At 35.1% G+C, this 26,080-nt stretch overlaps 2 protein-coding genes across 9 annotated transcripts; one reads left to right on the top strand and one right to left on the bottom strand.

Moving 5' to 3' along the window:
* Nucleotides 1–1,570: 1,570 nt before the first annotated feature.
* On the top strand, nt 1,571–6,736 carry LOC144558103 (protein indeterminate-domain 4, chloroplastic-like). 8 transcript variants are annotated; one of them, XM_078306829.1, is made up of 4 exons: nt 1,571–1,824; nt 2,274–2,468; nt 3,168–3,567; nt 5,297–6,736. In XM_078306829.1, the coding sequence occupies exons 2-4, from the start codon at nt 2,294–2,296 to the stop codon at nt 6,504–6,506; spliced, it is 1,785 nt and encodes a 594-aa protein (XP_078162955.1). In that variant the 5' UTR covers nt 1,571–1,824; nt 2,274–2,293; the 3' UTR covers nt 6,507–6,736. The 8 variants fall into 8 exon arrangements, with proteins under 8 accessions (XP_078162955.1, XP_078162952.1, XP_078162956.1 ...); XM_078306826.1 differs by having other exon boundaries at nt 1,578–1,824; nt 2,274–2,477; XM_078306830.1 differs by having other exon boundaries at nt 1,643–1,975.
* Nucleotides 6,737–17,458: 10,722 nt separating this feature from the next.
* Nucleotides 17,459–25,757, bottom strand: LOC144558102 (protein argonaute 1B-like). The gene is made up of 23 exons (XM_078306823.1): nt 25,531–25,757; nt 23,940–24,694; nt 23,556–23,767; nt 23,053–23,202; nt 22,833–22,966; nt 22,484–22,593; nt 22,224–22,330; nt 21,991–22,129; nt 21,633–21,749; nt 21,390–21,497; nt 21,220–21,291; nt 20,994–21,116; nt 20,533–20,716; nt 20,311–20,432; nt 20,076–20,213; nt 19,849–19,991; nt 19,680–19,742; nt 19,533–19,596; nt 19,292–19,427; nt 19,080–19,153; nt 18,896–18,990; nt 18,772–18,803; nt 17,459–17,874 (listed from the first exon to the last, which is right to left on the bottom strand). Exons 2-23 carry the CDS (start codon nt 24,669–24,671, stop codon nt 17,663–17,665), a joined length of 3,267 nt encoding a protein of 1,088 aa, XP_078162949.1. The 5' UTR covers nt 24,672–24,694; nt 25,531–25,757; the 3' UTR covers nt 17,459–17,662.
* Between the last annotated feature and the right edge of the window lie 323 nt (nt 25,758–26,080).

Here is a 26,080-nt window from a genome sequence, read left to right as displayed (position 1 = left end):
AAACACCAAAAATCTGTTGAGGAGATGGATGGCATTGTCCATTTTCGTATGGCGTTTACATCAGTCCAAAAAAAGAGATGTTCTTCCCAAAAGGATCATTAGCTCCACGGCACACAACTGCTACTTTTGGTAAATGAAAAGGATATATATAGTATATAATTAACCAGGTTTGTTAATTTCTGAGGAATCAACAATTTCAAATGACTGAGCAGCGCAAAATCACAAATTAATTATATGCATAACCAGTGTTGTAAAAAATATCTGTTTAGGTTGATTAATCGGTCGATTAGTCGTTTGTTGTAACCAAACTGTCACAGATTTTTCTGATTAATCGGCCTATTATTTCTGATTATAACCGATTATTCTCGATTAATCGCTTGGCGGTACCTTGTCCGTCCGATAACCGCATACCGTTATTTACAACACTGTGCATAACATCAAAGTCTTTCTTCTACAAAAAAAAAAGTTCCTTAAAAAAAATCCATAGTCCAACTATTGTGTTATTGTTCTCTGTTAAAGAGAATAACAAAATTGATGTTTTACAAAATATAAAATTATTTGGAATTTTGCACAAAATAATTAAATAGAAACATATGATGCACAACCATGATACTTTTGTCAACTTATATTTCTAATTCTCCGAAATTACTATCTTGGAGATACTTTAGCTTTTTAATACATAGTTTCTGAAATACTAATTACAATTTGCCTATTCATAGATATATATTTTATGTTTTCTTATCTGTTTAAAGGAAATAAATATTTTGATGTCTTTTTTCCATAGATATATATTATCTTGGAGGGGGGATTACATGACAATAAATTATTTTCACAATTAAAAATAAACTTCAGATTTAAAATATAACCCCTGGGCGTGATCTATATAACGCACAAATAGTATATACAAGAAATGATGAAACTTGGTGTATGTTTCGTTGTATAGTTGTATATATCAATAGAAGAATATGATTAATAATAAGAAGATGAAAGTATATATCTTTTGTCTAAGCATTAAAGTATGGGCTCTCTCATTTCATATATATTCCTAGGCAGGGCCCTATTATAATTATAATTATATTCTGAATTTCTGATGAAGGCAATTAAATAGTGATAATATAATTTGAAGTACTAGTACAGTTGATCTTATATATGTATTCATTAGCCCAATTTTACAAAAGAAGTTTTATTTTGGGAAAGTAAAGTTAAATACACTAATTAAGGAGAAGCCATGACGTGTCATTGAGGTAGCGCTCATGCAAATATACTCCACGTGGCAGTATAAGATGCACGATTGGTAACTTAAAAGTTAATTAAAACCCCGGCCATAACAGTGCTAGCTTTTGGCACACCTAAAATTTTGATCTCAAGTGATTAAGATTAGTAACTTAAAAGAAACTGTAAATTAAGAAGCATATATGTTAGAAAACCGGGTAAGAACACATTCGGTGGACCCAATCCCCTCACCACATAACGACACAGTTTGCTGCGTGAAGGTTCACTCCCTGTGTACCGCCTCTCTCTCTCTCTCTCTCTCTCTCTCTCTCTCTTTCTCTCTCTAACACACACACAGTGATGGAATATAAAAAACTTTTGGTGGTATATTTTAAAATATAGCTGGTGAAGAGAAATATAAGAAGGAAATAAAAATAAAAAAAGGCAGAGAGAAAGAGAGAGGAAAGCAAAGTATGACAGGGAAATAAGAGAAATCAAACAAGGGCGACACACAGCCATATTCATCCCCTTATACCTCCTTCCAAATTCAGAAAAAGGGTTTGTTTTGGAAAAGAGGAAGAGAGAAGAAACAAAGAAGCTGTCTTTGAATTGGTTTGTGCCTTTTCTTAAATCCAACCCTAGCTACTCCACGGACACACACACACACAAGCACACTATCTATCTTTCCCTTTTGTTTTCTTCCTTCTCACTTTTACTAGGTTTGAGTGCAACTGTTCGTTTGGATTTCATGCCCTTTTTGGAGGTATTTCAGAGTTCAGATCAATATTTGGAGCCTCTCTTTTTTCTCTTTATATGGTTCTTTTCTTGTCCTTAAGGTTTTACAAGTAGTTAGAGAGAGAAAGAGAGAGGAGAGGAAAGTCCGGGCAGATAGATACACAGAGAGATAGAAAACAAAAAGAAACAAATCATGGTTGCATGTTGTTTAGTGAGACTTTTTTTTAATTTTTTATGATTTTTTTTGTTGTGTTTTAATTTACATCTCTTCGAATTTTGGGTTTTTGATTTTGACTGATGAGTAACCTAGCTATCTTAATTTCCAGGAAACCAAGACAAATTAGAAATGGATTCTTCTTCTCCAGCTTCTTTCTTTGGAATAAGAAATGAAGAGAGTAGTCAAATTCAAAACCAGATTTCTCAGCAGCAACAGTCGCAGCACCAGCAGCCACCACAGAATTCAGCGCCTTCTTCATCAAACACCGCTCAACCACCCGTCAAAAAGAAGAGAAATTTACCAGGCAATCCAAGCAAGTGATTTTTTAAGCTTTAATTCATGCATGCATGCAACATAATTTGAAATCGATTTCCTTGTTTCCCGTTCCTTTTCTACTTCGTTTGTTTCTTTCTATAATATATATCTGTTCAACACAATTTCTTTTAAAAATTCTACAACCAATTCAAGTGGGGTCCTCTGTGTTGCCCCAAATTTTTAATTTCGTCGTTCGTTTCTGTGTTATGCTTGTGATTAAATTTTATTCTATTATTGTCTGCAATATGAGACAGTAATATGGTTTATTAAGAGGAAGATTCTTTTTCTTATCTCTTCGTCCAAATTATGTGTAATTTCAAGCTAGGTTGCTAATATCAACCGCCTTCTGTTCAAGTTCTAAATCATTTCTCAGTTTTTCATCATGTTTTCTTTGGATATTTTTAATCCTTATTCATTGTAGCATCTTCTCCGTTTTTGTTCTATTACAGCTGCTCAAAGATTCTATTTTCATCTTGACTCTACAAAGAAAACAAACCTCATCCTTTCAACCATGTGCGCATGTAGCCATTCCAAATTCTGCCCAATATTAATTACCATAATGCCTACAATGTTTCTTATCATAAACAACCAAACCAATTGATCTCATAACATGTCATTAAGCAGAAAAATAAAGAAAAATTCCAAAATCTAACCAAAAAATATATATTTGATATTTCTCTCCTAACAGATCCTGATGCCGAGGTTATTGCACTCTCACCACGGACACTCATGGCAACAAACCGCTTCGTTTGTGAGGTATGCAACAAGGGTTTTCAGCGCGAACAAAATTTGCAACTGCATCGCCGAGGCCATAACTTGCCATGGAAGCTGAAGCAGAAGAACCCCAAGGAAGTGGCTAGGCGCAAGGTGTACCTTTGTCCCGAACCAAGTTGCGTGCACCATGACCCGTCACGTGCACTTGGTGACTTGACAGGAATTAAGAAACACTTCTGTAGAAAGCATGGTGAGAAGAAATGGAAGTGTGAGAAGTGCTCTAAGCGATACGCTGTACAGTCAGACTGGAAGGCTCACTCAAAGATATGCGGTACCCGTGAATATCGTTGTGACTGTGGAACCCTCTTCTCAAGGTAATTATTATTTTAGAATTAAATAGTTTTATCAGTTTGATTTTATGACAATTTTTGGACTATCATATATTTCTCATTACTATACATTATTTTTTTGTATTTGTCAAGCATAATTCATCAAATTTGAACTTGAAAAGACTTGTAGGAAGGACAAACTTTTTTATTCAAGGCCTTTCAGTTGCAGGTTTTATTATACTTTTTAGAGATTTATTTCATCCATTTTTGGGTCTGTCTAGTCATGATGCGTAGGCTCAGGTTTGTTTCTATTCATTTATTCATTCATATATCTATCATTGGAGCATCATTTCAAACATATCATCATAGATTTCCGTATAGTTTAGCTTGTCCCTTGGTTTTTGTGATTCTTTATTGAACTTTTTAGCCACTCTTTTTTGTAGCATTTTTGCTTTCCCTTGCTACCATCATTTGCCTTTTCTTCGATCTCTTTTTCATTTTGGTAAGGGAGGGTTTTATTTTTATCTTGTTGGTATAGATTTCAAATTAGAATACATCTTTAGTACTTTTATGAGCACATCCAGAAAAAAATTTAACACAAAACACAAAGCACACAGTAAACAGTAGGGAAACGGCTGCAGGGGACTGCTCTCATGTGACACCTTCCAAGTCCAGAGAGAGAAAGCTATGAACCATGATCAGAGAGGGTTTCAGCTTTCAACTTACAAGCTGAGTACCAGAGGCAAAAGAGACCTTTCTCCTCGTAACCCCCACCATTTATATTTCTCTCTCTTCATTTTTACATGGTCTATTGGTCGCATTGCCATATAAAACATGTAATAGGCTTGACAGTGTTGTTCTCTTGTGGGTTGGACACACTCTCTCTTTGTCAGGTTTGGCCCAGACCTTTTCACGAGACACACACACCAACACATTCAAAGTTCACACTAGGAAATAAGTTAGGCTTCATTTAATGAGAGTATTTCAGGGAATTTATGTTTTAAGTGGTAACTGCCGTGTTTTAAATGTGAGAGTGGTACCAGTGTGCAATAATACCACTACCACTAGTACACTGGTTTTCTGGGAAGACTTTCATGAGTTTAGTTAAATATTCTTTCATGGGAAGTATGGAAACATTCATAGGATTTGAAACTTATTGATATTTGGATGTGCATTTATTGTACCTTTCATGTTTTCAGCAATAATTCTCTCTTTGCATTTATTCAACTCCAAGACTAGAAATAGGATTTTCCATATACTCTAGTTATTAACCAACAATCTTTTCTAGTCCTATTTTCTCTCTCTTACTCTTTCTCTTCTTATTATTTTTTTTTTTGAAAGCATGTCAGACCTTGCCAAGTGAATTCTCTCTCTCAAACAGCTTTTCCTTTTTTGGGAAACGAGATGGCAGATATATAATAGGACGATCTCGAATAGAGAGGTGTTTAATTAGTGTTTAACTTCTTCATTTTAGTTAGATTAAATTTGAAAATGAAAACCTAACAAAAATAGTCCATTGAACTTCCTGCTGACTTCTTAATTTTTATCTTGTTTCATTTCAATATAGCTAGCTTCAAATAGTCTCCTCATTTATATTTTCGATCACACCGCTGAATCAAAATTAAGATTTCTTTTTTTTTTTTCATTACTACTTCCTCAAAATCATGATATCTGTTGTTTTTTATTAGTTTAATTGTGAATTAGATTTTTTTTCTTTCAATTTTCAATATTATAATACAGGATAAACACAATAATAACTTGTTGATTAATGCAGGCGTGACAGCTTCATCACACACCGAGCCTTTTGCGATGCATTAGCGCAAGAGAGTGCTCGCCTTCCATCGAGTTTATCCAGCCTTGGAAGCCACTTATATGGCAATAATAGCAGCATGGCCTTAGGCCTCTCTCAAGTCAACTCGCAGATTGCCGCATTGCAAGACCAAACTCACCCTTCGACCGACCTCCTCCGCCTCGGTGGGTCCCGTTTTGAACATCTCCTCCCACACTCAAATCCTTCTGCATTCCGTCCTCCGCCTCCTTCCGCTCCTTTCTTCCTAGGAAATAGTTCAAACCAACACTTCAATGAAGAGTCACAAACAGATAGTTCTTTTCTACAATCCAAACCATTTCATGGCCTGATGCAACTGCCTGATCTCCAGGGTGGTAACAGTACCGCTGCCGCAGCCGCCTCTTCTACTCAGGCCGCTAGTACTCTATTCAACCTTGGATTTTACTCCAACAGTGCTAACAATGCATCTACCATGCATAACAATAACCAAGAAGGCAACCCTGGTGGTCACATGCTAATGCCTGAGCAGTTCAACAGCTCAGCTGGAAATGCAGATCAAACAAATCTGTTCAGCGGAAACATAATGGGTGATCACATGGTTGGTTCCGTGCCATCTCTATATAGCAATGCATCGGTTCACAATGAATCCATGCTTCCTCAGATGTCGGCTACGGCTTTACTCCAGAAGGCAGCTCAGATGGGTGCAAACACTAGTAATGGATCCTCTATCCTCAAAGGATTTGGTAACCCCTCGTCAAACGATGCAAAGAGCACAAATTTCAAAGATAGCATGAGGTCTCAAATGGAGAATGAATCACACATCCAAAACTTGATGAACTCTCTTGCCGGTGCCAATGCTGGTTTCTTTAGTTGCACTACTGGAGATTACACAGAACAAGAGGCAGCAGCAGCGGCCACAGTGGCTGCGCGTTTCACAGGGTTCAACCCAGGCATACCCAACATGGAAGACATGAAATTTGGTAATAATGGCATTAATGTAGGCGGTCTCAGGGAGTCCGATCGGTTGACACGAGATTTTTTAGGGGTAGGAGGGATGGTGCGTGGGCTTGGAAGTGGCAATATGTCTCAGTCTCAGAGAGAACAACAGCATGCAAATGAGATGAGCTCCTTGGATTCTGAGATGAAATCAGGATCGTCGACTAGTCGGTCTTTCGCTGGAGGAAGAATGCAATGAGGACCCAATTGTTGAACTAGCTAGGGTTTAGATGCATGCGTAAGGGCCGGATTAAGAGAGAATTAAAGTGGTTGCTTTAATCTGGCTAGGTATGTAGATCTCAGAGAGGTTTGTTAGTCTTAAATGTTTCTCTTTTTTGTTGCTATTAACCAGTTAAGAATAGTTTGTTGTCAAAAAAAGACAATAACTCGTGGGTTTTGAGTAGATGACCATATTATCTCCCGTGATCACCTATTTTTCTTTGTTTTATCTTAGATTTTACAAGTAGAGTTGATTTTATATAAGGTTGGTGGATATAGCTTGTGTTCTGTTGCATGCGATCCATGTAATAACACACACACATATATATAAACTAATATCCATCACCTTGTATCTATACATCGTCATATATATATACACTCTAAGTCTAAGGTCAACCAAATATATATACTAACAGCTAGGGAGACTACAAGTAGATATATTAAAGCGCCGAATCCCTAGAATCTATAAAGTTTCCTACGTTTCCTTGTAATATTATTAATTTATATCTGACATCATTCTGTAGGTCCTATTTGATTTTTTTTTTGTCTATTGTGAAGAATAAGTGCCAAATTAACGCGCTTAATTAGTTCGTGTCCCAGTGCAGTTGTTTGCATAGGAGATATTTATTTAGATAATTAATTGTATACAATTCGTTTCTAAACAATTAATGGTCATATACACAGTCCAAAATCAATATATAGTAAGTCTGTGTACTTAAAAATCAATGAAGAATTCGTTATCCATGCATATATTCCCCGTTGTAACCCTCGATCGATCTATATTTCTTCTTATCGTTTTCCATATTTATTTAGCTGGGGAATATATATGTAGTTACATTTATTTAATAGTATTTTATAACTACATAAAGTCTTAATTAATTATCAAGTGCGAATGCATGCCATCATTTCTTAATACAAGTATATTTATATAAATGAAGGTGCAATAAGTGATTCTATAACAGATGTAATATATAATAATGAATTTCATTTTATTTCACGTAAACTATATATGGATTATATACTACATATGCATGATCTTGCAAGCATAAGATTCATAAATATTTGTTAAATTACGGGTTAACTTGGACGTTCATAATTTCTCTCAAGGGCCTCAACACCTAAAATCTATTCTACTTAATATATAGTTCATTCACCTTCATTTATTTCCTATATATAGTTCAAGTGATATGGCATACAATTCGTTTCAAAATAATTAATGGTCTCTCTCTCTCTCTCTATATATATAGAGAGAGAGATGGGCTATGTTACATTGCAATGCATAGGCATTTTGTGCATTGGACTAATAATTACCGGATTCAAAGTTCAAATGACCGATCCAAATCGTTCATCTTGTTCTCCATATTAGAATGTGCTTGGAGACCAAATTTATATTTTTTGGAAATTTTTTACTATTTTTTTAGATTTATTGAAAATCGTTGTTTTCAGACAAATCTGGACCATAAAAAAACAGCGATTTTCAATAAATCTAAAAAAATAGTAAACAATTTCCAAAAAAATATAAAATTTGGTCTCCAAGCACATATTAATATGGAGAACAAGATGAATGATTTGAATCGGTCATTTGAACTTTGAATCCAGTGATTATTAGTCGAATGCACAAAAATTCCTATGCATTGCATGTTAGCCCTTTGGTCAGGTTTTTCTAATTTACTTAAAACCTTAACCTAGATTTATGTAAGAATTAAATAAGCATAGCGGAAATTACTTACTTTCCATCTTTATGGCCTTCCGTCTATTGCCTCTCAAGCAATATCAAAGGAATCGATGTAGATGGCTTGATTTACTTGCTCGCACGCTCAACCTACAAAATTACTTGGCTAGCGAGTCCTTCCACAACTCTTGAACTCTCTCTTACTTGTTTTTGTCTCTCGAATTGAAGGCAAAATATCTAGTCTTTTATGGAGCAAGACAATGGAGAATGATCATGATGAGTTCAAGGTTATGGAGACCCAGCCCTTTTATAGCAGTGCAAAACTTGTGAAACAAGTTTTCCTAGCTAAAACTTCTGAAACAAGTTTGCCTAGCTAAAACTTGTGAAACAAGTTTGCCTAAATTTATCACTGCTATTATTTTAATCAATTATAATCGGTCCATTAACAATTATAATTTATTAACATTATTCTATATGTATTTGTATCTAAAACCTTATTTAAATATGTATAATGCCATGACTTAATTAATCACATTGTTTGGCATATTTCAATCATTACATAAATGTAATCTTGCGACAATATTTGATATCATAATCATAATGCACGTATGTCCAACTTAATTATTGTAATTAGACGTCTCTAAATCCAACATTGCAATGCACCATAGCCCAACTCTATATATATATATATATGATTTGGCTAATGTGCTTGGAGACCAAATTTTACATTTTTTGGAATTTTTTTACTATTTATTAAGTAATTTTGAAAGTCGCTAATCTGATGGTCCAGAAAATTTTACTGTTTTTTACTGTTCACAGCAAAACAGCAATTTTAAAAAATGCTTAATAAATAGTAAAAAAATTCCAAAAAATTTAAAATTTGGTCTCCAAGCACATTTCAATATGGATTAAACATCTAACGGTTCAGATCGGTCGTTTGGACTTTCAAAATAAAAATACGGCGTGAAGTAGAAACGCATTTTACTTCGCAACTCACCGTAGCCCATCTCTCTCTCTCTCTCTCTCTCTCTCTCTATATATAGTTCATTCACCTTCATTTATTCTACTTAATCATGTCTTTATAGATCAAGTGATGACATATATTTAGAAATTAATAATATATTGGTTTGCTTCTTAGAGTACAGTTGTCAAATGATCATTAGGTTATTAGTTTTGACCTTTTACATGTGATTCATGATGCTTCTGGTGTCGGATAAAAAATAATCAGTTCTTGATTTTTGGCTATACGATATATGATAATTTTTTTGTGTTTTTCAGTGTACTCTTTAATATTTCTCATGTCCTTGCATCTGAGCATAAATTAAAAAGGCACCATATTTCAGTTACAAATCACATATATTTATGATTTCCTTCCGAAAACTCAGGATTCTTGACGATATTTTGGAACTATTCTTTAACAAATGGTCTCTCGTAATAATATTAAATATTCAATGGTAAACATTTCAAGCTAGATGCATGATAGATCTACTGTTTCATTGCCTCTTCCCTTCTTTCTGGATTTCTAATAATGGATTCAAGTAAATCCTCGCCTATAGTACCTTACAGTGCAAGATAATTTGACAGAATTATCATTGTTAATTTGAACTGCTAGAGAATTTACAATTACAAATCTGTGCAATTGCTATAAAATTGCATAGTCTGTGTGTCATACAATTAGACGACATGATAGATACTTCTGCAATTAGACGACATTGAGAACGTACAATACCAAATTATCAAGGTGGGTGGGTGGGTGTGTGTGTGTGTGTGGACATTTATATATACTTCTGAGGTACACATCGGTGTGCTTTAACTAACAAATTGTACACATTGCCTAGCCTTTTTGTTTGTATTCTTCCTCACTTTCATTGACCTAACAACAGTATAGTAGATTAGTAAAAATTATCTTGCTGTCTTGTCCAGAAAAGATAATATATTGGAAACAATATCAATATGTGCACCGACCTCTTTTGATAGCACAGCATATATGCACCATGCATTGTTTCTGTTACATATATACAGCATAATAAAAAATAGTTTCCTTTTATTTTATATCACACAACTCTTAGTCTCTTACATCGTTTTGCAAAGTTTTACACATAAATATATATAAAGCATAAACGTTTGTTTGTTTTTTATATATATGACCCTATTTTTTTTTTTTGAATGTCAGATGGCAAGAAGCCTGCTGACAATATATTAAGATAAGAAAAGTATTTACACACCCCTTAGGGCTCTTTTTACACATTCACTCTTCTACACCCCTTAAGATAAGAAAAGCATATGACCCTATTTTATTTTATTTTATTTTATTTTATTGCTTTATTTTAATGATTATGATCGTACACAATACAGTATCCCTACAGTACCGACCTGAAAGATCCAATAATGGTGTTTCCTATCAATTATTTATTTTCTAAAAACTTCAATTTTTCTTTTAGCAACTGCATGTAGAGTTTCATTGAAGGAAAATGGACTTGAATGTGATTAATATATGGTCTCAAATAGTAGATAAAATGACAGATATATCATATATATGGTCAATGTACTTTTATCCCAGATAAAGATATTGACAATATTGTTTTGACTTCATACAACTCTCGAGTCTTGAGTCATATATTTTTTTTTTTTCATTTTGACTATATTGCTCGTACGCTTGAAGCCAAAACAGCGTTGTCAATATCTTTATCCTTTGTTCCGATATTGTCCTATTATAAGATCACCATGCACAATTATGCTTTGCTACCTGTTATTAGTGTGGAAATAAATCTGCTGTTATTCCTTTGGAAACAGAAACTTGGTATTTTGATCCCAACCGTTGATCTTTGTTAAGATTCGTGCACAAAAAACTTATTTTGTCGAGATTCGCAAATGGAAAAGTTTAAATGGTTGGGATGGGAAGAACAGCAGATTTATTTCCTATATATTAGTAATCTCCTATATAATTAACAATATACGCACTCATAATGAATATGGTAAATGCATGTATAATATCATAATATAGTTGATTATTTTGTAACAGATAATGGCACTTAGATTTTTAATTTCTTTTTTTTCTTCTCCACAAGTTCCATGCATCTTTCCTTATATAAGCTCTCAAAAACGAATATGAACGTGTATAGCCAACATATACATACATACATATATATATATATATAACGCATTTCTTCAAATAATTCATCATACTAGTCTCTGATTGAATTTAGTTAACGTATAGATCCAACGAAGTCAAATCGATCTGAAATGTAGGATTCCTATTGTACTCTTTAAGATTTTTTGTTCCATAATAAGAATTTTTTGTTCCTTAAAACAAATGATGATTCCACAGATAGCCGAGCAGACTTATATTCTTGTACTTGAAGAATATATGTAATAGAGAAAGCACATGAGATATGCAGTGCATGAAAACTTAGCTTTAAACCCTTCTAATTATCAAAAAGTATTGGAGTCTCTGGTAGGGGCTGAGTCAAAAATCATGAATTAGAGAGGGCCCAATAATGAACTTGTAATAAAAAAAAATGCCTTTTTTTTTACACCATAGGGGGGATATATATATATATATAGCCCCCTTTTGGCCCTTCCTCCGCCTCAGATCTCTCGCATATTTAATTAATTAAGAAATAATTAAAGAAGTCACAACTGCCTCAGAATTTAAGCTTCTGTTCATTAGCGCATTATTGAGTTCTAATTAAATGAGAAGTATGATGGCTTGTATTGGATTGATATTAGAGTCAAAAGGGAAAAAAAAAACATATGATTGATGCACTGCATGAAACCAAATCAACATTGTTATTATTTTTATCCTAAATTTATTATATTAAAAAAATCAAAAATATAATTATGAACTCGTACAACACGTGTTACAAAACTTTTAAGCGTAAAAAACTTTAATAATATAAGTGTTCTACGCAAGATCAATTTGTAATTGCGCAATTTATCGTAATAGAATATATATATGAATTCAAACAACCTTAACTATAATCAAAATAGCTGATAAATTAAAAGCAATCACTTCGCTTCAATATGAACCTTGTACAAAATGTTAAAAAAAACATAATGATATATAAATGATAAACTCGGTTTCATCTAATATTTTTCATGGTATGATGCACAAAAGGGGGTCATCGCTATTAATATTCATCCCAGTGGCAAAATCTTGTATATCTAACATTCTTTTATTTGTTAATAATTGTAACTATATTGCACGTGTTTTGTTTTTAGCTTTGTCTGTGTACTTAGCTTGGTTTTTATAATTACAAACTACATTATCAGAATCGACAAGAAATGGGACGTGTTTTGTTACAAGCTCTGAATTTACAAAGTTGAGGAACCAAAATGATAATTGCTTGACAATTGTGGGCCATTGTGAAATCCTCTGATAATTAAAATTAACAAAAAATATCAGAATCGACAAGAAATGGGAGCCATCTATTCTCTCTCGTGATAGATAATTATTTGAGTAAGAGGAATCCAATGTTCCCTGCTCTTCGATCACAAGCAGACCTTTTTACTTATAGAAATTATTTATAAATAATATAAGAAAATATAGATAGATTTCAAGGAGATTTTAATTCTGTAGAAAAACAACGAATCAATATTGATTAGACAATTTTCAAAAAAAGTTATACCATGCCACACAATTACATAGAAAAAAAAATTCAACTTCCGAACTCTTTAACTGTATGCAAACATGTGAACAATTGTCACAAATTATTTGAGTAGCTAAAGAAATCAAATTAATGATTCAGTTCCTTTAGAAATAATTGATTTGATTTTTTTTATAAGATCAAAATTTTCTAACACTCCAATCCAATTCTCTATTTAAAAATAATTTTCATAAGAAGGCGCTATGGAGAGAGAGGAACAGAAGACTCTTCTCCAATAAACAAAAAACAGTGCCATTGTTGATTAATTAATGACACTGCTTTGGAGATAAACAGGTGATTAGGCAACAGTTAGAATTTTATATCTAGAATTATTAGCTAATGCATGGGGAATCACTGTGTACATATATAGTAAGTAGATTAGTTGTAATTACTGTAAATGTATCCTCTATGCACTTTTAATTTGTAGCAATCTCTTTTATCAATATATCTGTTGATGACAATTTGTTGTCAATCATCAAAAAAAATTATAAATAAAAAGTTATGCTTTACAAGTAGTGTAAAAAACTATTATTCATATTTTAATCATAGGCCAGCATGAGCAAAATAATATGATAGTAACAAACAACTAAAGATGATTGATATTTTAGATTTGATCAGACAAGTTAGGTGCTACAAATGATTGTTAGAAATATATAGATGCAAACATTTACAGTAAAATTAATTATATGACCAATAGTAGAGAACAAATCAGTTTATTATTGATATCTCGATTTTAGCAACAGTAGTACTGTAGTAGTAGTAATAGGAGGGTTGAAATGCCTCTATTTTTTGTCTCTATCATGTCTCTATTTTTAAAAACTTAAATAACTCAAAATTTAAAACTTAAATGTTAAAATAAAACTGATAGATGAGATCTATGTGCCCATAAAAAAAATATCACATTTTGACTTTGCTTTTATGTGAATCAATAAGTTAAAAAAATCAATATCTAGAAATTATTCCACATTAGTATACATTTCTACATGCTCAAGATAACAACCAAAACAAAGTTGAAATGCCATAATTTTTTACACGTGCATAGATAAAATGATGTGGTTCATATCCAACGGTTTTATTTTGAATTTTAAAATTTAAATTTTGAGTTATTAAAGTTTTTTAAAAATAGAGGCATGATGAAGGCACAAAAAATGAAGGCATTTAAACCCTCCTCATAATAATAATATATAGTTTTAAATTTCAAATTATAATTTTTATTTAAAAAAAAAAAAAAATAGGAAGCCTACTAAGCACACATGGCCCAAAAATTTGCGATGCTATTTGGGCCAAGCGTTGAAACCTTTTCATTTTTGTTTGGGTCCGGAGCTTTGTCCATTGTAAAAATAATGCGCTCCGTAAAGAATTAATCCTCATTATACATTCTTTCCCCTAACTAATATATAAAGTTAGAATGTGATTATTAATAAATAGCATTGAATTATGAAATATAGATTTGACATGGACGCGGATATGTCATGTGATTTAATACTGTACCAAATCTCCCTAACTAGTTATCATACAATTTCAGACTTTAGAGAAGATTCATCATTCATCCAGCTGCATTTCAAGTTTCTTTTTGACTAAATTATTGCAACACAGTAGACAGAAACCCAACATCCCATCGTCTGCTATTATTCCAAATTTCACAGTTAAAACATCTTTTATCGTATAACTGATTTGCATAATGGAATATCTCAATAGGGGCTGATTTAAATATACAGGTGTCAACAATCATTTTAATAAAAAAATAAAATATATCTCACACAAGAAGATAAAACCCTTCACTATTTGATTTTGTAAAAAAATACATGCAACTTGTAACTAACATCAGTGAAGTATCATCAGTAAAGTTCCAGAGATTATTACTGGGCAACATTTCTACAGATTAAATAGCAAGAAACATCCACTCCTTAACTCCTTTAGATGATTTTATTTTTTTTCAATTTTCTACTTAAATGATGAAATCATTAAGCATTAGCATAATAACCAAGTATTCACATTGAAAAATTGTTCCGAAGTTGTATGCATTCAACAACCCCTCCTAATTAAAACTTCTTACGCCTCCTTTAGACTCATTAGAAGCTCAATCTGTCCGAACAACCTCTTCTTAGTGAGGATTAACTTTTGTTCATTTTGTTCAAATTTCTAAGCTTAAGTTTATCTTGCCCCAATTCTTAAGACATCATTTTTTTTTATTGAACCTCTTTAGTACTTTTTTCTTAATCTGATTCTATCCAATAAATGCTCCTTAACCACACCTATAATTTAATCTCCCATGTGGTGTCGAATACCAAAGTTAATCCGATTTTTGCTTAGTTGCTTTTCGGATCCGTTTTCTTCTTTCGAATAAAATAAAACGAAGGTGGCGTACAAGCAACCATTTGAAAAAAGAAAAATTATTTGAGGAAGCTAAAGAGTCATAATAAATTTTACATGAACATCCTTCAAATTTTTATATTATACTTTAAAAATTCTAAAAATACATGTCATTAATTTTAAATAGCAAGGTCTCAATAAAGATATATTTTTTTGCTGTAATGTCCCAAAAAGAAAATTCAAATGGGGACAAATATTTTGGTGTAAAAAAAATTGCATTTGTTTGCTATTGAAGGACAGAGCATAGTGGTTCCATTTAAGGTTAAATAGAGTGAATTAATTGAGTGGCATGTCCAATGAAGTGAGGGAAATGCCAGGTGGACAGATCACTGATACATGTCATGGCTATCTGTAAGCCAGGCTGACATGTATGCCACGTTGATGTAGGCAATACTGTCAGATTTGCATGTTATTGGCAAAGGGGGATGATCATATCTCTATCTCTATCTCTATTGTTTGCATGTTATTGGCAAAGCATTTTGTACCAACAATAAACTGCTACTACAGATCTAATTCTAGCTGAGATTTTAAAACCAACAGTGAAGCAAATATACACCCTCAAGAAGATAGTTCGTTTATTTTACGTGTATAGAAACCAACTGGTCGAGCTCACAGGATTCTCTTAGCAATGCTCCCTAGTTGATGCACCATAATTATGTATTACTATATATCTACAAACTCTAAAAACCTAATAGAGTTCCAAATGCTACCTACAATGTACCATAATAGCCATACAAACCGTCACCTGCCCCTCAGGTACCGTCCGGTTTCATGACAAAATCTTAGCAAAGCAAGCCATTTTTTTTTTCCACCAGGCATACAATACTAAAAAGGCAATCAACTGGTCATTAATAATTTGAAATTAGTAAATGAGAATGGAGAAAAAATAATGATTTTAGATAAGTGTGAAATTAATGTTATTTGAAATAATAAATAGCTATAACTGAAAAAAAAAAAAGTGTTAACAAAGTGTTAATTAAGAAAAAAAATAGGCATATAAAATCTCAAACGAATTGTCACTTGGAACGAATTACGTGGAGAAGATAGAAATGGCATCAATTTTGTTATTTCAAAACTGTTGACAGAAATGCAAAAAGAAAACATATTTTTCTCTTCACACTTCCAAATGATAATTATTCCAATATTTACAAAGAATAAAAAAAATAGCAGTTGTTCTAACTATCCCGAAAAAAAAATGGTATTTGTTGGTGCATTCAAATACACCATTTAACGCAATAAGAAACTATTAAAATAAAAAATAAAATAAAATAAAATAAAAAGATACAAACGCAAGATATAGCATGCAACATATAACTTCCTTTTTTTCTCTTTTCTTTTCTTTTGCGGAAGAAGGCCCTTAGGCCAAAACTTTCATTTCACCTTCAGGAATTATATTGCATAATACGGGAAGATTTTCATAAACCCCATAGCTATAAAGTGAAAACCTGAATGAGCCAACATGCTCCAAAAAAAACTACACTGAATGCATTACACCTAAGAATAGGGGTGTAAACAGTCAGATACGGATCGGATACCCGTTATAATTTTTCGAATACAGATACGGATACGGATACAGATCGGATATCAGACGGATACAGTTATTTTTCATAATAACTTGTTGGTTACACAATATTTATTATATTATTAAAATATTAGTCACTAATTATGTAATAGTATTATATTGTTTATCAAAATATATATCTATATGCAATTTAATAAATTATTGATACAATATGCAATATAATAAATCAATTTAAGAACATATAACACATTTGTTGTGATTTAAAAGTATAAACGGTCGAATAGAGTTAGTTAAATATCTTACCGTATCTTTATCTGTTATAATTTTTCAAATACTGATACAGATAGTTTTGGATCCGAATATAGATCAGATAATTTAGATAATATTCCAGATTAGAATCCGGACAAAATCTGATAATATCCAATCTGTTTACACCCCTACCTAAGACCCAAGGACGCTAAAAGTAGGGAATGTATGTACCTATGCAAGTGACCCCCCTGTAGTCTCCCCTTCTTTGCCAGTGAGTCAGCCTACTCACTGTGGCTTCAACTAATATACCGGCAGTCAAAGTTGGTGTAATTTTTGAACATCCTCCAAATTTCCAAGGTTTCAACATATAACTTCCTTGATCCAACATAAAAATTATAAATCCAACATAAAAATACCCAACATGTCAGAGAGAACGAAGGTGCACCAACAACAAATTTGAGTACACTACCTTAATCCAATGTAACAATACTTAACAAAATATTACACCAAACACACAAAACACCAAATGTACTGGTTCACAGTTTAAAACACAACAACAGAGTGGCTCCAAAAGCATAACAACACCAAACAAGCCTTAATAATTCAAGAAAGCAGCTATTGGTTTCCATCAAGGACCAAAGTATATATAACTTGACAATAAAACATGACATAACTTAACAATAAAACATGACACGCTTCACGTTTTCCTTGAGGGCAGGAAGGGGCCTGACAGCAACATTTCCAGTGGTCCTGGTGGCACGAGGGCCCCCAGCCATCCCACGTCCTGTCACAGTTCCGCTGGCCATCGACCCGCTGTCAGACGTTTCTGGCTCCATGTAAAATCGAGCACGGAATGCTGCCAGATGTGCATAGTATGCAGGTGGAACTTCAAAAATTGAAAGAAAAAGAATCAGTTATCATGGTAAAACTGAGCATATAATATACTTCAGAGCAAAAACTCCAAAAAAATTGAAAAAAAATTGAGAACTTGGTATGAGCAACCATGGTGAAACCAGTGTTGTAAAAAACAGCCGTTTAGGCCCCGATCAATCGTTGGCGGCGATCAAACCGTCACGGATTTTTCTGACTAATCGGCCGATTATTTCTGATTATGGCCTTATTACCGATTAATCACTTGGTGGTACCCTGTCCGTCCGACGACCACATACCGTTATTTACAACACTGGGTGAAACTACAAAAATGTTTACATAGGTCCTCCAAGGGTGGGAAGCATATACCAACTTTCCAAGATAGAAAAATTGAAACTGGGCCTATCCAAAACCATTTACTAAATTTCCAAACTTATGCAGCTTGTCAATATGGGTAATATGGTCCTTTCATGATAGTAAAGGAATTATCAATTTTAATAATTTCAAATTTACATTCCTCCTATCCAAAACCATTTACTAAATTTCCAAACTTATGCAGCTTGTCAATATGGGTAATAAGGTCCTTTCATGATAGTAAAGGAATATCAATTTTAATAATTTCAAATTTACATTCCTCCTGCCCCAAAGGTAGAGAGATAAAGAGGAGAGAGATAGAGAGGATAGCAGGGAGAGCAGCAAATTTGGATAACAACGGATTTCATTCCTTGTTGTGCCCCATCACAGGTCTAAAAACTCACTAATAATCTGATTTTTACCCAAAAATGGTAATTCAGTTGCTAAAGCCAGTTCTCACAGACAAGTTGCAGGCTTGAATCCCAGAAAAGGCAATGGGATACAGGTTGTATAAAAAATTATGGTGTTTAGAATAGTGTATAAGAAGTGAAACACTCACCAATTGACACTGATCGGGTGCACCTTGCATAGCTGCACAAATGCCGATTTCTTTGTTAATAAAGCAATCCAAACAATACTATTTAAATTAACAGAAAAAATCATATCAAACAATTTTGCATTACGTGTAACATAAATTGTTGGTGAGGGTTTGCAATGCATCTGCAGTAAACTTGTTCTCATCCCACAAGACATGATAGTGTGCAGGCCGACTCGTTCCCTGCAAGTTAATGATGAACCCCAACAATGCTATCAAACTTGCTAGAGTAAAAGTTAAAACATAGCTTATTTGATAATATTATACACTACCTGAATGCCGGCATGGCTACACAAGTAGAAATCAAACTCAGTTGGATGACAGATCTTAGAATCCACGACCGTGCCTGAAATTCGAACATAAATACAAAAAGCTTAACAATCCACGATTGACTTAACAGAACCAGGTTTCTCAGTGCAGGTGTTGTACCGCTTGTCATAAAAAATCAACACAAACTAAAAGAGTCTTGGTTTAGAAAACTAACCAGGTAGTATGTTTCCACTACGGTCCACGGAACGGTGATCAGAGTGATTATTGGCAAATAGACGGGTGTGATGGCGCTTTTGCACAACAACAAAAGTCACTGGAGGCTGGTAATTGGGCTCCAGGGAGGCGCATGCCTGACATAGAAGAGAAAATAAATAACCGATCATGATTTATCAAAAAGAAGTAGATTTTTCTATGAATCACTGTGCTTCATTAAAATTAGGAAATAACAACAGTACCTTCCTAATAGCATCAAGTTCATACAGTAAAACTTGGTAAAATTGTCCCTCACTGACCCCATCTCTGCATATACATAACACGAAATAATAAGGATAGAGCCCCAATTGGGTTATTAAAATGAAGAACGAATGGACAAAATAGTACACCTGTAAAAGATGATCCTCTGAGGCTTCTGTCCAGTAGCCCTCTTGAAAGAAATTAGCAGCTCCCTAAAATGTTGAACAACACAAGATTTTCCGAAGTTACTATTTCCATGATTAGTACTAGTCACCTCGTGTTTCAAAAATTAGAAAAAAGAATTGCATGTCAACATACTTGATCATGCCACCAGTGACTGTGCCCCTTTGAGGATCTTGCCAAACTTTGAAAAGGTCCTGGATGAGTTCCTGGCGGTGCGCCTGTGCACTAACCAGACCAGCATATTTGGTCACTTCTGGCCAGTCCTGAGAAGCAACCACCTATTGTGCAATAGAATTCACCATCCGTTAATTGTGTAAATTTTGACCTCAATTAACATTTTACTAGAGGGTAAATTAGCTTACAGCAGCAATAGAAGGGCTGGAGTCCTCTCCAGGATGGGGATGGGTGACATCAGCTCCAAATATGATTGTCGGCCTATCACTGACAAGAGGGATCCGCCCTCTCAAAGCATCCATGAGTACTGTGTTTCTTCCCCCGACCTATCCATACCAAGTTTATCAATGAATACATATATACATGTCAACTAAGAAAATGACAAAAAAAGAAACAATTCAAATCAGAGAATATAGCACACACCTTTACGTTTATTTTCAGAGCCACATTGGCAAGATACTGCTTGCTCATCTTGAAAACATGCTTCGTCAGGCAGCATTGTGAGACTAACCCTAGATCAGTCTCGCATATTCTTTTGAGGTCACCTGTATAGAAATGAAAATAAAACAATTATATTAAAATGAGGAGTGCTAATCCAGAATTATACATGGAAGCACACTATTAGCAAGAAAAGGAACAGCATACCATATAAAGAGCCGTTGTTGTCAGGTAAGATGACAATGAGCAGGTCTAGCTCTTTGTTTTGGCCTTGGCCTTGGCTTTGAGATTTCAGTAACTTCATGGCATCTGAGTAACGGGACTTCAGAGCCCTTTCCACATGTTCAGGCCGTGCAGTTACCGGTGGCACCACAGGTTCAGGTGCAAATTCCTGGTAAGTCAAAAAGAACAAAGAAGAAACAAAAAACTGTTTTTGAGTTTTGCACAGAAAAACTTGGTAAATTTTGAATTGAATGATATTTAATAGGATGTGGGCCTTTGATGCGTAGATGAAAATAATTAGGTAACATCTTACACTGAATTATACTTGGCTTAAAATAACTGAATATTATTAGAAACTGCAGGCGACATTCTCAAGGTATTGCCTCGGCAAAAAATATCAGCTGGCATCTAAAGCTAATGTACAGTTTATTACAACAAAGACGTACCATTCCTGAAACTTGGCACATGACAGCAAGCTCATGACAAAAATTACGAGCAGCGCTATCTTGGACACTTCGAGAGAAGTTGATGCATATCCAGTGGTTAACCCTCCCGCCATTAAACATTCTCTGAAATACAACAAATATTACAACTAGGGCAACCAATTTAGAAGTCTTTTGCAGATACAACATTAAAAAGAAAAAAATTTGTTTTTACACAAAATCAACATACCTTGTTCATCATATTCCATTGCCCAACCCTTGGCAAGCAATCCTTCTCTCTACCACTCTCATTGTACTTGAGCTGTTTAAAATACAGATAAATTAAACTATGTCATCCCAAAGGAGCGCCCAAGCAAATGTCAGGGTAGTGAATTCAAATAATATGTAATAGTATGTTACCCATGGAGGAGGTAGAACACGAGCCTCTACTGAGGCAAGACGCTGGTCAATCTTGATACCAAACTCCTGGGCATAAGGATCCTTATAATATGCATTGTGCTGAACAGTCTGTTCAAGTCAGAGAGGTAAACAAGATCAAACAAGTAATCTAGGCTGTATCAGAAAGTACAATATATAGCAAATTAACTTTTATTATGGCTAACAAAAAAAATTGTTTTGCAATGTTATAAAAAATATAAATACCTGCAATATGTCAAGCTCACGCTCTTGTGGGCGTTGGCAAGTTACTTTAAGCAGAGCAGTGATCTGTTTCTCATTAAGTCTCTTGGAGTACCTCTGCCCCTCTACTATTTTGCAAACCTGAAGTTTTAGAATACACAAGGAGTGATCAGTTTAATTTAGAACAAAACAAATACCAGTAACCCAGGAATGCTTCAAGCAATATAAAAAAGGTATCGGCCAGTGCAGTCCAAATGGTGCCCAAAAAAGACCAAAGAAACTAAGATAAACTATATAATTCAGGACTTGTACAAATTGTATTGCTCCTTAGATTACACATATTATGAGTATTACAAAAACCGATCAGTAAGACAGTACATACTTCCATGGGAAGATAATTTGGTCTCTGCTGATTGCCAACTTGGAGACAAGGTAAAGTTGTGTGCTGGATATTGAAGCCATAGGTCTCTTGGAAGTATTGCACGACAGACTTCATTGTCCCACGCTCATCAACTGGGAAACTGTTGATCCATGCATTAGAAAAGGTACTGATTGTTATATCTCATTGGATCTACCAAGAACAAAAGATGCTATAATGACGAAAGTAATTCTTACGTCAATTCTCTGGTTGCCTGCGATGTTAGGCCAGAAATACGGTACTTCCTGCGCATGTTTCCTCTATGTGTAACCTCAACCTTCACTCCACGTAATGCTTTCTTGATCTACAAAAGGCACAGAAATCCAATGCTTGTTAAAAAAAAGGATATTATCATGAATTGTCGAGAAGTAATAAACCTTAAATACGACATATTGAGAGGTAATAAACCCTAATTGTTGAGAAGTTCAAAAAAAGGATATTCTGACAAGTAATAAACCTTAATACGATCAGAGTCAGATAATGGCCTAGCTGAGATGTCTCTGTTGAGAAGCTGGGCTACAAACTCTATAACCGGCAACGGTTCAATGAAAGCAGTAGAAGACATGTCTGTTCAAGTATTCCCACAAAAAGTAGCATATTATCAAAGCTCTGGAATTAAATCACTACAATTATATATATACAGACTGTACTCTAGAGATGTATTAAAATAATTACAAAAGAATAAATTTCAAGGATGAAGAATGCAAAAGTCATAATAATGACCGTCGTTTGCATGCCAAAAGAAAACATGTAACCACCAGAATAGATCTAACTAAAAGAAAGCAGAAGCAGAACTTGAGACTCACCGATATTGAGAGAAAGCCCCATCTGAGTTGGGCGAATACTCTGGTAAAACCCACGCCAACTCTCCAAGCCCTCACCAAGCTGCTGACGTCTCCCTAAATTTGGTGAATAGAATGAGCGACCAACTGGGGAGTACCTGCAACAGTTAACCATGTCATCAACAATCAAGCAACCAACAAAATAAAATAAATCACATATCAAAACGCCACATCACTCAAGTACCTGGCAGTAGGTAATTCACGGAGCACAATATCAAGGACTTGAAGAGCCTCTTGAGGAGCATCGGCCTGTCTTCCTTGCAAGAACATCGCCAGGTGGTGAAGGTCAGCTCTAGCAGCAAATTTGATCACCACACGGAAAGGCCTCTCTCTCCTACAAACATTAAAAAAGAAGTTATATGTTTACTGTCATTATATAAGCAGAGAGAGCAGAAGAATATTTGCTGATTTTTTAATCTTTACCAAAAACACAACAATAAAATTAAAGATATACCATTGATTACGGACAATTTCGTTTTATACCACAACCGATGATGAAATGTTATGAGAGAGCTGGTATCAAGACACAGATGTAAGCCTGTGCTATGAGAGAACCGGTTTCAACACGCAGATGTAAAGTTCTGAATTACATCTGATAAATTCTCGGCTATGGTATAAATCGATGGTACTTGTGAAAATTTGTAATTCATTTATGTTACCAATAAAAATAATCGGGGCTATATATACCTCTGAGTTCCCGCTGCACCTTCTTCTTCATCAAACAGTATGATATCAAAGGTCCTAGAGGTAAAAGGCAGGGGCCCTGCAGTGTATAGACTCTTTCTTCCATCATAAGCCGGGAGGCGACCACCAAGGCAACTCTCCCTATAAAGAGTAACCAGTTCTGACATGACTGCACGGTTCACACCACGAGAGGTCACTTCAGGAGTGATAGACACCTGATAATATAAATTCACTAAGAGAACTCACAATAAAAAGATAAAACAAATTGCCACAGCTTTAAAAACGGCACCAGAATATTCAATATATGAACCAAACATTACTTATCATACACTCTCACATGGTTTACTCATACTCAATGTAAAAATAAACTGATTACCGTAAACTTACATCGTACTGGTGAAGGTCTTTGTCAGGCAGCTCGGCAAAGAAATGGTTTGCCTTGACAATGCATCGCTCTCCACAAGTACCCTTGCCAGGGCGCAGAGGGAACCTCATGGATTTGCTTGAAGGAGGAGGCGCCACCTGGATAGCCTCGCTACTTGACCCCTCTCCCTGGAGTGTCATGTGCTGGAGCTGCTGCTCCACCTGAACAGTTGGAGAAGAGCTTGAACCCCCCTCAGACAAGACAGTAACTGGAACTGCCTGAGAGGGCTGGTACGCTACCTGAGGCGGCGGCTGTGGTGGTGCTTGGTGCAGCTCGGGAATTATTCTGGGAGGCGCAGGGCCGCTCATTGCTGGCCCACCACGTCCACCGCCCATGCCGCCCCTGCGGCCACCACCACCGTAGTACTGCTGAGATGACCCCCCTGCTCTCCCCTGAGGGCCACCTCGTGGTTGGTAGTGCTCAGTCGGCACACCTTGAGGCTGGTAGTAACCACCGCGAGGTTGGTACTGTTGGCCACCACCACGACCGCCACTTTGCTGGGAATACTGTGGATGGGGCTGAGACCAGCCACCACGGCCGCCGGCAGCATGTTGCTGCTGTTGCTGTTGCTGTTGTGGCATTGGGGCACGCTGCGGAGGCTGTGCTCCACCACTGCTTTGTCCTGAGCTGCCACCAGATTCATGTTGCTGCTCAGATGACTCGCCTGGAGGTCCAGTTCTTTTCTTCCTCACCATTACGAAATCAACACAATGATGACCTGAAAGAGATTAGTAATTTTTTTTAAGAAAGGCTATAATATATGTGAAACAGGCTTTTAGATAAAATTTAAGAAGTCAATGGTACTTATTCAGTAGAAAGGAGGATTTTTGCACGATTGCATCTAAACACCAATAAAAATCAAAAGCCCTCTAGATGGTGTGTTTACAGCTCCCATTTGAACAAAAATGTGCATTAATGAAATATGAGAAGAAGTATGCATTGAGGCATTAAAGGTGATGTCACACAAAGTACAAGTACTGGAGGAGAAGAAAAAAAAACAAATAGCTATTTCCTTGGGTAAATTAAAATTCACAACTCAACTAATCAAAAAATAAAGCAAAATGGAGAGGAAAAGGTACTCGTAATAGAAACGTCATTTTAAAAATTTTGCACAGCAACCATGAAATTAGTACTGAATGCAACAGATACCAAATCCCCAAAAAGTACAACTTAGTTCATAGATCGGACACAATTGTGTAGATCTGAAACAGTCCAAAAATGAAGAACGCCATTTGACGAATGAGAATGACTATTTTACAGGCGAAAGAAATAGTTTCTTACCAAAACCTCCGTTAGAGCTTTGATCAGTCCAACCCGAACACCCCTCCCCGACACCCGCCCAAGTCCCAACAAAAATAAAAAGAACCCACAAACACACGCAAAAGTGTGGATCTAATAGAAGCACCAAGAAGGCATCAAGTGTAAGAAAATCAAACAATCGTGCTCCAAATACCAAGTAAACTTAAAAATCTCAGTAAATAACATTAGGTATTGAAACGAAAGGTTTAATTTAACTCGAACGCCAGATAAAACTACACAAAAGAAAGTACAAACCTTTGTAACCACTGTCGGATATAAATTAATCCGAAATGTAGAACGAAACAAGAGGTCGCCCCTTCTCCTCGCAAACCTTTTTTCCTTTTAATCTCGCAAGCCCCCAAGTAAAGACACAACCTAAGAACTGTTTATGCTGAGCAAAGGGGGCAGGAGCAGAAGAGGAAGGGCTGTCCTACTAAACCTATTTATTTGATAAAAGTGATGTAATAAACCATGCCTTCAGTACACCGATGAATGACCTCAATTGTGTGGGACGTACGTCAGTGAAGTGTTCTTTCCCACTATACGTACACCAGGTTCAAACAAAAGTTTAGGTCTTATTTATCGCTCTGACAGACTATCTCTGTTAGGGTAGGGGTCCGGATAAAACGACATCATCCGGCAATTCATATCACCTGAGGTAATACAATATTTCTGTTTATATCCAAACCGTCCGATCAGAACACACACGAATATTGAAGGGACACGTGCAGTACACTGTACACCTACGGCCTGATTGGTCCTGATTCTGATCGGACGGACCGTATATACAGGAAATATTCTATTA

The sequence above is a fragment of the Carex rostrata genome, chromosome 8, assembly GCF_964058835.1.
Source record: "Carex rostrata chromosome 8, lpCarRost1.2, whole genome shotgun sequence".
NCBI lineage: Eukaryota > Viridiplantae > Streptophyta > Magnoliopsida > Poales > Cyperaceae > Carex > Carex rostrata.
This window is presented reverse-complemented; position numbering and strand designations above follow the sequence as displayed.